The sequence below is a fragment of the Hibiscus syriacus genome, unplaced genomic scaffold, assembly GCF_006381635.1.
Source record: "Hibiscus syriacus cultivar Baekdansim isolate YM2019G1 unplaced genomic scaffold, ASM638163v2 tig00000452_pilon, whole genome shotgun sequence".
Taxonomy (NCBI): Eukaryota; Viridiplantae; Streptophyta; class Magnoliopsida; order Malvales; family Malvaceae; genus Hibiscus; species Hibiscus syriacus.
The window spans coordinates 635,488-654,471 of NW_024061787.1; the positions used below are offsets into that span (position 1 = coordinate 635,488).

The following is an 18,984-nucleotide window of genomic DNA, read 5'->3' on the forward strand; positions in this document are numbered from 1 at the left end:
AACAAAATTTGAGTTCGGGAGTCGGTTATGCATGGGGAATGATAGCACCCCACAATGCCCTAAATCGGTACCTAGTCAATTAATTAATGTCTTTGTAATGAAATTTACAATTTCGAATTTAATTTGATTTACGATCCCATGAAATAACAAAATATGAATTTTACAATGAAATATAATAATATTAAATTATTTCCTATCGAGAAAACATAAATCTCTCATAACTTGAGGTAATTAATTTTTAGAACAATTGAAATAAGGAAATATTAAAATTTCATTATAATATTCAAATGCACAAAAATAGATTAAATTAGAATTATCAAGCCTTTTTAGAAAGATAAAGAATATTCGATTATTTAAAAACATTGAGATCAGATCTTAGATAAATTCTAACAATCTTTTCTCAAAAAATTTAAATAACTGAACATTTCCTTTTCTTTCGTTCCCAAATTTTAAGGTGACGAATCATTTTTTAAAGTTCGACTATTGGGATACACTTTTAATTTAAAATCATCGAAAGTGGCTCTCTAATGAGTTAAGACAAGCCACTCAAAAAAAATTTAAATTAAAAGGGTATTACTCTTAATCCAATTATGTAATTAGGTCGAGTAATGCACGTGAGGCTATCATGCAAAACATTAATTAAATAAAACATATGATTATCTAAACATTAATTACATATCTTTTATAACTATACATTATAATATATATATATATATATATATATATATATATTATGTAATACACCAATGTGACTAAAATAAAGAAAAGGAACATAAAACTTAAAAATGCAAATTTCAGAAATTAAGTAAACTGTTTAAACTAAGGAATAAATAATAAAGAACATAAATTTACCAATTTAACTACAAAAATAATAATAATTAAAATAAAAAAAAACAAACATTACACCATTTAAGTACTGAAACTAAAATAAACCTATTGTTGTCATAAGGGACTAAAACCATAATATACCCAAACACTTTAAAGACCAAAATGTAACATGCACAAATTTAGAGTTATAATATCCAAACAACAAAAATTAAATACATTAACAATCTGGACTAAAATTAAATACACTTAAAATAAAGAGGCAAAATTATAAACATGTAAACTTTCGATTAGGGACCAAAATGCAATAATTTGAACCAGAGAGGACTGTCACAAGATTAACCCTTAACTCAAAAACACGGGTTTTCACTTCCCAAAAATGTCACCATTTTGATAGTCACTTAAACGACACCGTTCGGGAAGTCGTATATAAGTGACAGATTGGGTAAAATATTTTACCCTAGCCCATTTCTTCTCAGCATCTCTTTGTGGCTAAATTTCGTCTTTCTCCGCCGCTCTCTCATTTCCTTAACAAAAGCCCTGCCACCGTGTCCTTTACCTTTCCAACGAGCTCGGATGAAGAGTCTCCATGCTCCGATGAAAACCCCAAACACCTCATAACACTGCCCTCTCATCTGAGACCTAACCTTCTCGAAAACCATACCCCACAAACCCTATCTCATGAATCAATAATAACTTAAAAGCATAAAAATCTTACTCTCGATGAGTCAACGGGGTTTGGGTCTCAAGGGATGCTGATGGTGCGCCTCTTCTACTCAAGAAGGTAAACTTTTTTCTTTTTGAGTTTGGTTTTATGCTAATAGGAGATTTGGTCATAAAATGTTTGTGGTTTTCCTTTTCTGGTTCGACTTTCTCTGATTTTAGGTGCTAGGGTTTTTTCGTACTTTTTGTTTTCGAATGGTCTCTGGTTGTTGCTAATGGCTGATATTCCCTACTGGTTGTGGTTTGCTAATGGTTGATAGCCTCTAAGGTTCCTTCACTCATTTTTTCTCTGATTTATAATGTGTATTCCCTTCGTTAAAATTACCCATTGTAATTTCCCCTCTAGAAATCTGTTGTGCCTTGATGTGCTGGATTTTCTCTACGTGGCCACGAATCCGTTTTCTCATTATTTTTTGTTACTTCTTTTGAAGGTACAACCGAGATGGTTGTGAAAAAATGGATCAGCTATCTTCTGTGACATTTTTGGGTAATCTTGGCCACTGGATCGGTGACTAGATCTGTAACACCCCTAACCTGTATCCGACCCAAATACGAGTATGAGATGTCACATCAACTTTCAAACCATTTTTCTTATATCAGATAGAGAAATATTCAAACTCAATTTAAAACTTACTAAATAATTTACATGTAACTACTCAAAACGTTTAAATATTTGTTCAGAGCTTATACAATTTACTCTTTTAAATACATGCCAACTAGATTTTATATAATAAAATACATATTATTCATTTCTTTTCTGATCTGACCTTTGGTAAGGAGAACTAACATATCTTGCTTCTCGTCGATCCATAAGCTCATCGAAACCTACGTGTGAAACACTCACACACTAAGTCTTTGACTTAGTGAGACATGTAAATATACAATATAAACTATAACTAATTAATAACAAACATGTACATATCATGTAACATAACATCATACGTGTATACATACTTAACCCATCATTAACATGCTTATCATTACTTATTTTGTTATCACTAATTCCTTTTTATCATATGATCATATATTTAAACATAACATATAATGTAAACTCTAAATCACAACAATACATGAACCATTACTAATCTCATATCATATACAAGAACAAATACTATTTCACAAAGGAACACACATATAATCATAACAAGTTATTTATCTTTAAAGCCCATGTATACTTTTGAGAACGTAAGGTATGTGAGTACATAGAGGTTGTGCACATATGTTGTCACCACAGATCGTATAATTCCCACTAGGGGTGCGTAGAATTTGTTTCGAATGACCACTATGTCTCGAAGGACCACTATGTCCCGAAGGACCACATAGAACACATATATCCCGAAGGACCACGTAGAACCCTCGACTCTTGGCATGCCAACTATACCCCTAGCTCTCATAACACATAACATGGGCATAATTATTTATGTCATTTCACATATTCACATAGGCACATATCATGTAACACCCGTAACCCGTATAATTATACCTATACAGATTACAGATGTTATCCGAATTCTCGAAAACCATTACCTTTTCAAAAGCGATTTAAAAATTTATTTTCTTAAAATGGTAAATGATATTGTAAAAATATCATATCATATAAATCATGTTTCGTTATAACGAATTTAATTCAAAATATTTTTATTTATGAATAGTGAATAGTACCTATGAACAATGAATGGTGGGGGAATCGATTCCCTGTAGCAGGGGAATCGATACCCCATTTATATACTGGAAAATTTTGCTTAAAACGGGGTTACTGTAACAATTTTTAAAATTCACCTTTCATCACTATAACAATTTCCAAAATTTATTCAACAAAATAAATTTAACATTATCAAATTACATGCCACTATCTAAAATCAAATTCCATCGTACGATGTCTTACTGATATTGAAATATACCTCTCGATGCTTGATGTCACTTTGAACTCTTTAATCCACTATTGGCTTTTTTACCTACGCGTGAAAATCATCACACGCTAAGTATAAACTTAGTGAGGCAATTTAAAACAATAACAGTGCAATACAATTCATGCATGATTTTTAATGTCAAAAATCAAATTTCCATAAAATCATTTTAATAACATATCCAATATTTTACCATGATTAAAATAACATAAAATCTCTTACCATTTATCCCATAAGCTTGTAGGATTATTTTACCAAAATACTTACCATTTAAAATTCCATAAGCTCGTAAGCTTATTTTATTTTTTACCAATACACTTGCCATTATTCCATAAACATATACCATAGAAAATAACCATAAAAAATAGACAATAGCCCAATATACAACCCTGAGGACCCTGGGTACACGACTCAAATATAAGCACCGTAGTGCTATCCCGAGTATGACACATAAGGTCGTGCCCACCATCTGTACTAGGTATCCTTAAGTACAGTCCCGAATATGACACATAAGGTCGTGCCCACCATATACACTAGGTATCCTTTAGTGTATTCCCGAATATGCAGCCTGCTGCTGGACTCTATGGCATGCCAACTATACCCTGCCCTCAATAATTGACTTGGGCGTACAATCTATTTTATTCGATCCATCCATGGCAAAGTATATTATCAATATTTAACATTGGGCAGTTCATACCCGAAAACATTCATGGTAAAATATTACATTTTTTTCACGATCATTGCATTTTTATTTCATACCATGACATTTCAATGTCATGTCAAAGTTATAAAAAAATGACATATATCATGCTGATATAAATAAGGTCGACTTATCGCAAGTCTTCCTGATGATGTATAAAACATCCATGTATAATTTCATGCATGTATTGCACTCACCTTGACACTTTATAAATTTTCCAAAATTTGAGCCTCACTATGGTTCCACAATAAACCATCTTGATTTGCTTCAATTCCAAATCAACAATGATATGTATAAATCACAATTTTATAACAATACATATATTAGTATTGTACTAACATAACCATATCCCAAAATAATTTCATAGCATACTTCAAACTCATTTCCATCAAATAATTCAGTACTTATTAATTCCTTTAACATTGGAACTCACTTTTCCAATTTACTCAAAATGGTCCTTCACCATTTTATCACTTAGATTCTTAATACCAAAAATTCCAATATTGAAATTATTTCACATCTAACATTCATTTCAATTCCTGAACAACAATTTCCAGCATAGTACATCAATTATACAACACTTATACAATAACCCATCAATTTTCCAGAATTCAAACAACTCGCACTACCTTTAAAGAATCAATATTCTGTGTTTATAAACACACTGGAATTTAATTTCGATTCTTCTATTGAAAACTATACTCGAATAAAAATCTATCCATATAAAAAAATCCTTCTAATTCATTCTATACAATTTATGGTGAATTTTCAAAGTAGATCAACAGAATCTGTTTTGCAGAATCTGTTGTCCGAATTGTCTGACCTCTCATTGGTTAAAAATTCATATCTTTTTGTATTCACCTTGAAATTGATCCCCGTTTGTTTTAAACAAAACTAGATCCATATATAAACACAATATATAAAAATAATCTCCAAATTATTTTTATATAATTTCTGGTGAATTTTCGAACCTACTGTAATTCCCAAAATCTAAACTGTTTTTCTTTAACCTCATCCTTATGTTCTTCATCAATTCATACAACCTCAAAATCATCAATAATCATCATCAATTTCAAAAACCATTGTATAAACTCAAATTTCCAGATTTGGGGATATTTGAATCAAGCAAGATTATCATGCAATATTAGTACCAAATGATAGCGTTTTTCGCAAATAACCATTTTCTATTTTCATCATACTCATAATCCTAAAGAAATTGCTTGAAAAAATGAGTTAAGGCTTGCTCTTACCTTAGGAGAAGACCACGTCTGTTTTGGAGAAGAAGAGAGCAAATTTGGATGAAATTTAGGAAACATTTCATCTTAATTTAGATTATATCTAACTTTAAATGAATATAAAATTCATTTAATTGGAATAAGACTAAATCACCCTTAATGAATCTTCTTATTTACAAAAAAAACCAAGCCATCTGATTATTATCATATTACAAAGTCAAACATAAATTATTTTGACTTTGACTTCCGAAATTCACCTTGAATTTTCAAATCTTGCGTTTCTAAATTCCACTGTTTCGGTTAAATCTGAAAAATTGCACAATTCCAAACCAAATTTCTCTGATCCAAAATATTAAATAATATTTCCAACCATTTTATAACATCCTTCAAATTTTTTGTAAAATTACAATTCGATCCGAATTTTCGATTCCTTATCGGCTTTAACCATTTCTAGTTTTTCTTTACTAAAATTCCAAATCCAAAAATATGATTTCTATAACTCCACTATCAAGAGTAAACCATCTATTTATGGAATAAAAATTCTTTTTAGGAAATTATCACTTAATTCCCTATGTTTTTCCCCAAATTTCTACTTTGACCATCAAACTTTCAAAATTTGCATTTTGGTCATTGTCTAAATTTTTGGGGTATTACAATTCTCCCCTCCTTAAGAAAATTCATCCTCGAATTTTAAACTTTGTATGAAAACCATAACTTTCTTTTTCCCTTGAAAATTCATAACCTTAATTTAAGGTTGTACTGACTGGTAAGACATTCCCTTGCCTTATGCGAAAACCTCTTCGGTCTTGCCAACTTCTTGAAATCCGATTTTTTTTTTCTCCTCAGTTTAGGAATTTTGTGAAGATCATGTTAATCATTAGATTTGGAAATTGTTTAATCCAAATCTTCAACTTGATATTAAAATATCTACACATTTACATATCATTCTCTCTTTTTTCCAAGTAACGTCCTTGACATTATGATTTTTCTAAATCACTTTGTCTAGAGAATTCCCCTTGTTATGCAGTTATTTGATTTCTGGAGCTAATATTCGAACTGGTTTTTCTTTATAAGTCAAATCTGGTCGGATCTTAATTTCCTTTGATGCAATGACATATGAAAGATCCAATAATTCTTAGACTTAATTTTTCTTTGCGTTTTGGGTACAAAATATTTTTCTAAGGCGATACCTTAAGAAAAACTTTATCACCATCATGGAAATTCAATCTTTTTTTCACTTCAAGTCTACATAAGACTTTTGCCGATCCAATATCATCTTGAGATTATCTTTACTTCATCCTCAACCTCTTTCAATAAAAATCTAGGTCAACAAAATTTTGATCTTTTAACTCGAACCCATTCATTGGTGTTCGGTATTTTCTCCCATATAAAGTTTCATACGGAGCCATCTTATTACTCAATTGATAACTGTCATTGTAGAAAATTTCTACTAAAATTAAATACTTTTCCTTTCCCATGATTCCTTGGAATCAATCACACATGCACTCAGCATATCTTCAAATATATGAATAATACTTTCTGACTTACCATCCGTCTGTGGATGAAAGATCGTATTGAAATTCAATCAAGTACCCAAAACTTTATGCAATTATTTCCAAAATCTTTAAGTAATACCTTGGATCTCTGTCCGATATAATGGATATTGATACCCTTGTATTCGAACTATCTCCTTGATATACAATTATGTATATTTATCCAATGCATAGTTAATTTGCACCAAAATGGAATGTGCCGATTTAATTAACCGGACACTATCACCCAAATGGAATCCTTTTTATTTGATGTCAAAGGTTGTCCAATAACAAAATCCATAGTGACTCTTTACTATTTCCACTCTGGAATAGAAATCAGTTGCAACAATTACGAAAGCACTTTATGCTAAGCTTTTATTTGTTGACATGTCAAATATGTAGCAACAAACTCAGTAATGTTTCTTTTCAAACCTGGCCACCACAATGACTCTTTACATCCTGATATATTTTGTTCCCACTTGTATGCATAGTCAGTGAATAATAATATAACTCAGAAAGAATATCTTTCTTCAACTCATCATCATGAGAAAAACAAATTCTTCCTCAATAATTTCCATCAAAGTTGACTTCAAAGTCTTTAGTCTCGTATTTTTTTTCCACAAGTGAAATATTTTTTTTTCATTTCTCATTTTTTTTTCTCTTTTTCTTTTCTTTTCTTTCTCATTTTCTTTTTTTTTCTTCTTCGTTTTCATTTTCTTTTTCTATTTTTTTTCTTCTTTTTTTTTCTTATAATATATATTTTTTAGCTCTTATGCCATATACCGAGACAACATGACTAAGAAAATCAACTTCTAATAGTTAAAACTCACACTTTGATAGTTTAGCATATAACTTTTTATCCTTAAATATTTCGAATACAATACGAAGATAAGCATCATGCTCTATCTTTGTATTCGAGTATACCCTAATATTATCAATAAAAGACAACCTCAAACTGATATAAGTAAAGTTGAAATACTCGATTCATCAAAATCCATAAATGTTGCTAAAGCATTTTTCAAACCAAACGGCTTTACTACGAACTCGTAGTGTCTATACCGTTGTCTTCTTGTTCATTTTAGCCTTCTTTATTGGCACTTGAACTTCATCTATGCTTCTCTTCTTTGAGTCAAGCTTATTTCTTACAAGGGAAACATTATCTCTCGTTACCTCTTCATTCATTGTTGGTCCAGTGGAACCCTCTACGACCAACTTTGATTTTTAGAACTGGCTTGAGATATCCTGCTCTTTAACAGGTCCTCGATCATTTGTCAATGTCATTTCGGCTCCACCACTAACATTCATAATCTCATCCAAATCCTTTACAACATGATCTTTTAGTGGCTTCTCTCCATGTATCACAACATTCACCATGTCCATTAATTTGGTCATTTGTTCTCTTGATTCATTGTGAAACCTTTTTGCTTGATAGATCATCTCCTGTTGAGTCTTTACGAGTTGCTCTTGAATTCTCTCGATCTTACCAACACGCGTTAATATCTCATTCATTGCTTTCTATCTTTCCAGAAACACACCACGGGTAACTTCAATTTGCTTTCAGAGCTTCTGTTACAATATCCTTCACGATTTACTCTCACTTTTTCATGATTGATGCATGTAAAAGTGCATAAATTAAAGTAGTGTGAATGCAAATGTGGATGCCAAATACAAATGTAGAAGGTGTTAATTCAAAAAGTGACCACCATAGAACAACTTTCATTTAGACAACAAGATTTAATTACACCATGTAGTCAAAATACAATTGTGATTCTTTATTTCTTCATTTCCTTGAGATGTACTCTTCATGGAATCTAACATTGCACCCAAAGTTGTCGGCATATTTTATCACCTTTGATGACATCGGATGTCCTTAAATTGAATCTTGAGATCTCCATTTTTAATTCCAATGCGAAGTGGTCTTCATGTCTTTATAAAGGGTCTTCTCATCCTTGGTATGATTGTATCTATCTCCTAGGGAAGCATCTTTCCCTTTGCGTCTTCAAAGGAAGTCTTCAATCAGCTTCAAATTTCTTCATTCATCGGATGTCCTTCTTTATAGATCACTTGAACATCTTTGGATCTTCTGATTTTGACTACATGGTTAAGAATTTCTTGTCTCATTATGACCATCCTTCTTATTTAGTTAATCACTTGCAAATTAACACCTTTGGATGACATGAAGATGCAAATGCAATAAAACCAAAATAAAATAGACATAGAACAAAAATGGTTTAGTGCACATAAGATAAAAAATAAGATAATAAGTATCGTAAACATCAAATAAAATCTACCCTCACATGTTGGCTACCCAATCATGCTTTAGTAGATCCTACCCAACATGATATCTACCCATATGCTTTTTTATTCATAAAAAATCCTAACCACGTGATATCTAATTCACATGTTGGTTTGAAAAATAAACATAACCGCATGATCTCTAGTTCTCATACATTTATTCGGAAAACAAAATTAAATTAATCAAAAATATCTTCCTTGTGTACCCTCCTTACGGGACTCTTAAGGTTCGGGTTAGTCTCTACCTAAGTTCGGGTTCTAAGTTCACTATATGTTGGGTTTGGCTCTAAAGTATAAGGTTCTCGAATTGTCCTTGCCAGTGCCCCCTCGGGCTACTAGACCCTTAATCCTGGCCCATCACAGGCTTTAGGGGATCGAGTTCAATTCGAGGGAACACACCTCCTTACGTCCATGCGGAGGTGAATACCATCACGTGGACCATAAGGCATGAGCTCTAGGAACGATCCACTATCCCATGCGGAGGTGAAAACCACACGTGGGAGTAGTTTCTCACTTCTACTTAAATAGGATAGAGTGAGGTTTTACCTCATTTTATGATAATGCAACAGTGCAATGTGTGAGGAAAAGTGGAAAACACACAATCACACAACACTCAAATCAATTCTCAAAAACACACAATTAATTTGAAAACATTAACAAATGAGTCAGTACACCTATTTAGTGGTTAATCAAATGACAAACAAAAATTTATTTAAAACCAAACAAGGGATCAAAAACCAAATTAGAACAAACATGTAATTTTCATTTACAAAGACAATTAATTAATCGACTATCAACCTGACTCTCTAAAAAAATCCTCAGCAAAGTCGTCAAAATGTCGAAACGATTTTTTCTTTAAAGTGAGATTTTAAAAACCACGTCATTTTTAATTCTCTCTCTCGATTAATTTTTAATCAAAGAGTAATGTGATTTAAAAGATCTCTCATTTCGAAAAATTTGGGATTTCTTTTAAAAATAAAAATGTACGGTTCGAGGAGTCGCCACCAATCTTTGATTAGGGTGTGATTGGGCACCCAAAAACATTTTATCATTTTAAATAAAAATTAATTTTAATTAAAATGACAAATTATGGTCTGCATTACCAGAATTTGAGTTCGGGAGTCAGTTACGCATGGGGAAAGATTAGCACCCCACAACGCCCTAAATCGATACCTAGTCCATTAATTAATGTCTTTGCAATAAAATTTATAAATTCGAATTTAATTTGATTTACGATCCCATAAAATAACAAAATATGAATTTTACAATGAAATATAATAATATTAAATTATTTCCTATCGAGAATAAATAAATCCCTCATAACTTGAGGTAATTAATTCTTACTTCAATCAAAATAAAGCAATATTAAAATTTCATTATAATATTCAAATGCACAAAAATAGCTTAAATTAGAATTACCAAGCTTTTTTAGAAAGATGAAGAATATTCGATTATTTAAAAACATCGAGATCATATCTTAGATAAGTTCTAACAATCTTTTCTCGAAAAATTTAAATAACCGAACATTTTCTTTTCTTTCGTTCCCAAATTTTAAGGTGACGAATCATTTTTTAAAGTTTCACTGTTGGGATACACTTTTAAATTAAAATCGTCGAATGGGGCTCTCTAATAAGTTAAGACAAGCCACTCAAAACAATGCTAAATTAAAAGGGTATTACCCTTAATCCAATTATGTAATTAGGTCGAGTTATGCACGTGAGGCTATCCTCAAAAATTAATTAAATAAAACATATGATTATCTAAATAATAAATAATATATGAAGAATTAACATGCAATAATATTTTAATACCAAAACTTACATATCTTTTATAACTATACATTATAATATATATATATATATATGTAATACACCAATGTGACTAAAATAAAGAAAAGGAACATAAAACTTAAAAAAATGCAAATTTCAGAATTTAAGTAAACTGTTTAAACTAGGGATGAAATAATAAAGAACATAAATTTACCATCTTAACTACAAAAATAATAATAATTGAAGTAAAAAAACAAACATTACACCATTTAAGTACTAAAACTATAATAAACCTATTGTTGTCACAAGGGACTAAAACCATAATAAACCCAAACACTTTCAAGACCAAAATGTAGCATGCAAAAATTTAGAGTTATAATATCCAAACAACAAAAACTAAATACAATAACAATCAGGACTAAAATTAAATTAAATTAAAATAAAGAGGCAACATTATAAAAATGAAAACTTTCGATTAGAGACCAAAATGCAACAATTTGAACCAAAAAGAACTGCCACAAGATTAACCCTTATCCCGAAAACACGGGTTTTCACTTCCACAAAAATGTCACTGTTTTGATAGTCACTTAAATGATGTCGTTCGGGCAGTCGTATATAACTGACAGATTGGGTAAAATATTTTACCCTAGCCCATTTCTTCTCAGCCTCTCTCTGTGGCTAAATTTCCTGCTACTGTCTCATTTCCTTAACAAAAGCCCTGGCCACCGTGGCCTTTACCTTCCCAACGGGCTCTGATGAAGAGCCCTCATGCTCTGATGAAAACCCCAAATACCTCAGAACACTACCCTCTCATCTGAGACCTAACCCTCTCGAAAAGCAAACCCCATAAACCCTATCTCATGAATCAACAGTAACTTAAAGGCGTGAAAATCTTACCCTCGATGACTCAACGGGGTTCGGGTCTCAAGGGATGGTGATGATGCTCCTCTTCGACTCAGGAAGGTAAACTTTTTTTCTTTTGAGTCTGGTTTTATGCTAATAGGAGATTTGGTCTTAAAATGTATGTGGTTTTCTTTTTCTGGCTCGGCTTTCTCTGATTTTAGGTGCTAGGGTTTTTTCGTGCTTTTTGTTTTCGAATGGTCTCTGGTTGTTGTTGGTGGCTGATAGTCCCTACTGGTTGTGGTTTGCTAATGGTTGATAGCGTCCAAGGTTCCTTTACTCATTTCTTTCTCTGATTTATAATGTGTATTCCCTTCTTTAAAATTACCCACTGTAATTTCCCCTCCAGAAATCTGCTTTGCCTTGCTGTGCTAGATTTTCTCTACGTGGCCACGAATCCTTTTTCTCATTGTTTTTCTATTATTTTGTTTTACAGGTACAACCGAGACGGTTGTGAAGAAATGGGACAGTTGTCTTCTGTGACATTTCTGGGTAATCTTGGCCATTGGATCGGTGACTGGATCCAACGGTGGACATAATGCGACGGCGGCAGAGATTCCCTTAGGGTAAAACCCTAAGTTTTACTTCATCAAAATCGTCAGATAAGATACACCAAATCCAATGGTTCCCCTCGCGCGGCGCTGGATGCTGCTAACAGAAGACCATATTGGACTTAGGGTTTTCACGGGTGGGTCAAAGTGTTGGGCTTCCATTCAATTCCGGTTTAGTGACTGTGTGCTTCTGGGCTCCTAACAACTAGGCACAGGTTGAATTCTCCTTTGGGTCTTTCATTGCTTCGGGTCTGCTCCGATTTGACCTCTATTTGGGGTCAAATTTGATGTTTCTTTTTTTGTGATTAAGGCCCTGTAATAAAATAAATAAAATATTTAATTAGTATTTATATATATATTATAATAGTTACATATGCTCATAATATATATATTTGCATGTATCACTAATATATAATATGTAGCCCCTATGCAATCAAACACCTATAATTAATAATATCCCTAACTAATAACAATCTATAAACTCAATAATAACCAATAATTAATTATAAGGATATGCATATAAACTCAAAGGACATCCCGGACAAAATGAGTGTCTACACTATTAATTATAATAAACTAGATTATAATAAAATAAAATCGAGATTTAAAATAAATCTCAAACGAAAATAGATATCTATATTTAATATATCAATAAATTTAGGTACATTTCTCCATATAATTTATTATTTTTAATGATTCAACATAATAAATCTAGAGGTACTTTATATTATTCTCGTTTGAGTTTTATCATCTCTCCATCACCAAACTCTCGGGGTGTTGATTTCAGCTAAAGAAAACTTAATCGAATTTGGAACTATGTCCCCCGCAGGTTCTGATGAATGTCCCTGATTTCAATACTTGAATAATATTCTTTTTGTGATCCTATCTAATACAAAACTGTAAGGGAAAAAAACGTGTAAGCACATTTGACCGGATGGTCAAATTGCTCATCATTGTTTCTTCAGATTTCTTTAAATCATAGATTCTAGACTCACTAAGAGCACTCTCTTTTATTCTCCGAAAGCTTCTTTTCCGTTAGATTTAGAATTTATAAAAAAAAAATTGTATGAAGAAAAAGCAATACAATAATAGGAGGGTGGATTTAGATGTGGTCCAGCTTTTGTGCTCTGCCACATTGGGAAATATTCTATAACGTGATAGTTTTATCTATAAGTCACTTTCCACCCCCAAGTTGGGATGCTTCTTTCTGAATTCTCAACAGTCTTGCAATGCAATAATGCAACAGTTCTAAAGCCTTTGAAATATCTTGCAAATTGGGGAATCTGAAAGACCCTCCTCACATGGTACAAGAAATCAATCGCCTTTCAAGCTTTTTATGACCTAACAACTGCATTGCATTCAACTTTATTATTAAGGATTTGGTCATCTGATTGTGATTCTAATACTTCAACCTCTGCTAGAGAAGGCAATTTATAAATTACTAGTTGGATCCATTCATTTGATGACTTCTTTGATTTTCTTACATAGCTAATAGATAAAAATTGCATTTGCCAAAATGGGTTTGTTTTTAATAAAACATAGGGATTGTTGAATACTCATTACCAGTTGGTGAAACTTGAACACAACTTTTTTAACAATTATTAACTAGGGAAGGAGGAAAATGTTGCTCTTAATAAGTACTGAACCAACAACTCATAATTTTTTTTAATGTAAACTGAGAACTTTTAATCATATGCTCTAGAGATTATTCAGAAATCCCATGTCTTTAAAAGAAGGAACATAAAAGTAAAACAAAATTATTTGCAACTTCCACGAGGTTCAATTTTATGTAAAAAAAAAAAACAATTTCATATCGATTGGGAAAATGAAGGTAGATAAGCTGAACAGTAGAGTTTTCAATTGACAAAGCTTTTTCACCATTCCAAAGCAGCTAGCTATAGTTCACAACAACTCAGTGTAGAAATTGAAGAAAGATGTTTAGCATCCACGTGGGCTTACCTAATAATCCCAAAGGTGGTGAATTACACAACAGTAAACAAATCTAATTAGCTTTACATTCATAGTAGAACAATGATTTTGCTACTCGGTTATTCCTGGAAATAAGTTTCTCTCCACCAAATGTTAAAATCTTGGAGAACTTAAAACAATAACGTATGGCCATATCTCATGGTTGAACGCACTATCATCTGGCATGAACACTGGTAGGGGATCGACCAACTCTCTCACAGCCGACATCATCTTCTACTTCACTCCCGTCTAAACAATTGCCATTATTGATGCTAAGCTCTGAACTACCATTACTGCTTGTAGCGAGAGGGGAGTCCGAGACATTACTAGTTTTGCCTCGTGGATGACCAGATCTCACACTGTACATAGATGATGCAGGAATATTTGTCATCAGTGGCCGCAAATTACCAGGAATGCTTCGCCTTATATCCTGTTCAAGACATTATTCAGATCAGAGAAAGAAATAGCTTCATCCTTTCCCTAAACCTTCAAATTCCTAACGTATTGTCCTATGAGAACCCGACACTTTTGACAAACAAAGTAATCATGGCGTCCACCTCCAAAATGATTTTTTGGGATACCTCGACAACATATTCAGATTTTTTTTACTCTCATTTAATGGATCCTAGTTTGAAAAATATAAAAGATAATGCCGCTGAAAATTTTAGGAGAAACACTTACCATATGCCTTATAGCCATATCCAGTGATTTCTTTGAAAGTGTTCTTCCAAAGCCTGAACTATCTGGTGATTCAGATTTCGTGGAAGAATTACCGTGAGGAGAATGTTTATCATCTGGCTTCGGTGGTGCCAATTTCCGCATGTTTATCACCCTCTCTACCATTTTAGTTCCAATAACAACAGGATTCACGTTGTCACTAACTTTGGAATATCCACGACTTACTGCAGGTACAGAGCTGCCACTTAAATGCATATTACCATTTGGGAGACGCCCTCTTGAAGGAGAGCATGATTGCCGTCTTGGTCTACCAATTGCACCTGGTTCAACAGAAGAAGATCGAAAACTTGGTGCCCCAGGCCTACCTCTGGTGGCCGAAAGTGGTCTATCAGGTAATGTTGTTCTTAAATTTGGTGGAGCATCAAGCGAGAAACCAGGCATCTCAGAAGTCTTCCATGGTCGAGATGATACAGTTGGAGGGGCACCACGTGATGATACAAAATTTCTAGATGCTGCTGGAGTCAGCTTTGTAACCGAAGAGGATGCTTTATTTGGAGAAGCAGATATGTTAGGAGTACTTGATGGAGTTGTTGGCCGACGAGTTGGTGTAGCAGCTCTTGATGCAGGTTTGGATGAAGGTATAGAAGGTCTTGCAGTTGGTGTCGAAGACCTCGCTGTGGACCTTGTTGGTGTGGAGGATCTTGCAGAAACTGTGAGCTTAGTAGCAGGAGACGGACTCTTGGCTGCAGAAACTGTGGGCTTAGTTGACAAAGTTAAAGGTTTTGTTACAGGCTTAGATGCAGAAATTGATGGTTTAGTTGACTGTAATGTGGCCCAGGACGTTGGTGTTGATGATCTCGTAGGTTTAGATTCAGTCAGTGTAGGGCATCTGGTGGGTGTTGCAGGTCTTGAATCTGGAACCCCAGATGATGAAGGCCTCCGAGTCCCGGTGGAACTCAATCCAGATGACAAAGCTGGTTGATTCAGTGCTAGGTTTCCCCTGGCAGCAGATTCGGGCTGGGGATTTGTTAACTATAAACACACAATGAACAAAAAACAAAACCAATAAGTTCATGAATCCAGCCATCAGAACACCAAAAGATCTAAAAAAATATAACAAAACCTTGGACTATCGCCTTCCTGGATTTTCTTAAAAAATATTAAAAAAAATACAGGTCATCCATCATATTTTAAGACTTGAAAATACTTTCTAAATTTGGGCATTAATGATAGTTACTCCAGCTAAGGTGCAAAAATGTAGTAATTCATTTTAAATATTATTTAGTTCCAATATATCAGGCATTTATCCTTGCTGGTTCCTTGTTAACTATTGATGTAGATACAAAAATGCGCCTTTCAGTTATGCTGATTCCTGACCATACCCTGATCTAAAATCATGGTTGTTAATAATCAAATTTCACAGCAAAATGGTAAGAGTTAAGACATGGCTAAGTTTTATTTAGAACAAGGTGAAAAAGAAAACCAACTTCAAATTTCCAGATAAATTGCTGTGTCATGTACTAGAATAATCCAAACTTCTCGAAATGTGTGCAATCCATATTATAAGGAAAAAATTACTTACTCTGGATTTCAAGGCAGTCGAACGAGTGTTAGGAGTGCCAATCTGACTCATTACAGTCTTTTGTGAGTCCATCTCCAAGGAAGGAAAAAGGGGAGTACCTGGAGGTGTTAAGAGCCTGACAAGTGAGACAACTCCTGTTAATACCGTCATATTACAAGGAAATAATTTAACTTGGTTACGTTCACGTAGGGAAGCAAAGGACTAGCACAAAGCCGACCGAAGTGGACCTTAACACATCTTTCAGACCCAACACTACAAGAACTTCCCAGTTCAGTCCTTGTCTACGGACCTTTCTATTTATATAAATGCATTGAAATATAATTCCAAAAGTAATCTATGAATTTGTTATCTAAACATTTGGTCTCAGTTTTGAACATTCGACTTGTTTGAAAATCTGGAACTTAACATTTTAAAGCAACTTGCCTAGATTTGTCCACAAACAAGAGGCTACAAATCTACAAAAACTAGAGGCTACAAATCTACAAACTTATAATAGATTCATGAAACATTGCGTTTGGATCTGATCAAATTGGAGCAGAAAAGGACATAGAATCATGAGAAAGAAATGGAATCAAGTTTTTAAAAAGGAAAATCAATTTAACTCAATCCAAAAGAACTAAGAAAGTGAAGTTTGAATCTTCCGTAGAAGACTGCAAGTAATTCATCAAATGAAACCACTACAAATCATCATCAATTTATTTAATGCTCATCACAGCCATCAAATTACTAACTTCAATCAATAAAACATGTAACCAATAATCATAACTCTTCTGTACTAGCTTTTTTCCCCTTTCTCTTCCTATTGACTTATTAATCCGCTGATCCATAGGACGAGTTCAAATAAAATAAACGAAACCTACCAATAACTGATACAAAACTAACCTAAACATGAAATTGATTTATAAAAAATCAAGTGTTTGTTTGTTCGGTTGTTACCAATCCTTCTGCCTTTTCGATAATTAGTCTTTATACCTCTTATTTCTTAAACATCTACAACAAATCAACATTAAAATTAAAAATTAAATAAACAAATAAATAAACTGAAAGCTAATTCTAGCATAATTGCTTCGTTATCTAAAAAATGGAGAAAATAATTCATCAAAAATTTTAGCCAAACAAGTAGTTGAATTAAAATTAGAATTAACTTAAAAGAGTAAACAGACAAATTACCAGTCATAATCATTTTTATCACTATCAGAATTAAGAAAATCATCGGCAGCGGCGGCCGCCTTTCTCACCGGAGTCTCTGTTGATGCTGAAAGGTTAAATATCGGCGAAGTTCCGGGTCTAGATCCTACAGTTTCCAGAAATTACCAAATAACCAAAAACAAACTTTTGAAAAACCCTAGAAATGTAGAAGAAATTCTAAAATTACCTAAAGGAGCATCGAAGTCTTCAGAGGAGTGATTAAGAAGAAGATGACTCTGTTCTTTCTCACGTTTTCGCATCTCCAAAAACAATGCGAGGTCTTCCTCTTTCTCTTTCATCATCGAAGCTCTTAATTGTTGCCGCTGTTTCAAAACAGCAGCTTGCATTGCCGTTTCTTGCTGAGCCCTAAAACTCCGATTCATCTTTCACCTTCTCAAACTCACTCCTTGCAGATCAAACACAACAAGCGTCTCTTTGTAAACACGGCGCCTGAGAAAGTGTTAGGTGAGGGTGAAATAGCAGAACGGCATGAGCCGACGATGGCTGCGAGTGGTGAAGAGTGTAAATAAGACAGGGGAGAGAAGGATGAAATGGGAAGAGCAGAATAAATCTTGGACGACGGAACAACCTTAAACTTCAGCGCCGTTGTTCTCTTTCTCTCACTTGAAGGCTACGTTTTTTTTCAGATTATTATATTTTTTTTATTTTTTGGTTTTAGGTGGATGGAATAAGAGTAAATTACATATTTAATATCTAAACTATTAGTTTTGTTCAATTTTGGCCAAAGTTTATTTTTTTTCAAAACTATGTCTAATATTTAGTTTAGATTTAATTTGATATCTCGTCGTTAAAAATTTAACAGGACTATTAACTTAACATTTTGTTTTATTTTTTAATGATGATATGATACTTTCTTATGGTGATACGTCAATATCACTATTAAGTTTGTAACAGTGGGATACCAAAATAAAATTTAAACAAATGTTAGGTATAATTTTGAAAAATAAATAAATTTTAGGTACTAAAACGAATAAAACTAATAGTTCAGATACTAAATATGTAGTTTGCCCATGAAATAATCACCCTCTCTTTTAAAATATAGGGTAAATTATACCATTCATCACTGAACTTTACTATCTCTCATATTCTACTCACTGTACTTTAATTTTA

At 33.0% G+C, this 18,984-nt stretch overlaps 1 protein-coding gene across 2 annotated transcripts; it reads right to left on the bottom strand.

The window, feature by feature from the left end:
- Positions 1-14,313: 14,313 nt before the first annotated feature.
- Positions 14,314-18,450, bottom strand: LOC120205694 (mucin-17-like). Of its 2 annotated transcripts, XM_039205539.1 has the most exons (6): positions 18,041-18,450; positions 17,836-17,959; positions 16,666-16,780; positions 15,836-16,115; positions 15,087-15,793; positions 14,314-14,835 (listed from the first exon to the last, which is right to left on the bottom strand). In XM_039205539.1, the coding sequence occupies exons 1-6, from the start codon at positions 18,234-18,236 to the stop codon at positions 14,581-14,583; spliced, it is 1,677 nt and encodes a 558-aa protein (XP_039061470.1). In that variant the 5' UTR covers positions 18,237-18,450; the 3' UTR covers positions 14,314-14,580. The 2 variants fall into 2 exon arrangements, with proteins under 2 accessions (XP_039061470.1, XP_039061465.1); XM_039205534.1 differs by having other exon boundaries at positions 15,087-16,115; positions 18,041-18,444.
- Between the last annotated feature and the right edge of the window lie 534 nt (positions 18,451-18,984).

Excerpts from the sequence above, each read along its gene's own strand:
- LOC120205694 (XM_039205534.1), bottom strand. The coding sequence starts at position 18,236 with ATGAATCGGAGTTTTAGGGCTCAGCAAGAAACGGCAATGCAAGCTGCT. Across the intron at positions 16,116-16,665 it reads CGACTGCCTTGAAATCCAGA|TTAACAAATCCCCAGCCCGA; the intron begins GTAAGTAATTTT and ends GTGTGTTTATAG. Across the intron at positions 14,836-15,086 it reads ATATGGCTATAAGGCATATG|GATATAAGGCGAAGCATTCC; the intron begins GTAAGTGTTTCT and ends TGTCTTGAACAG.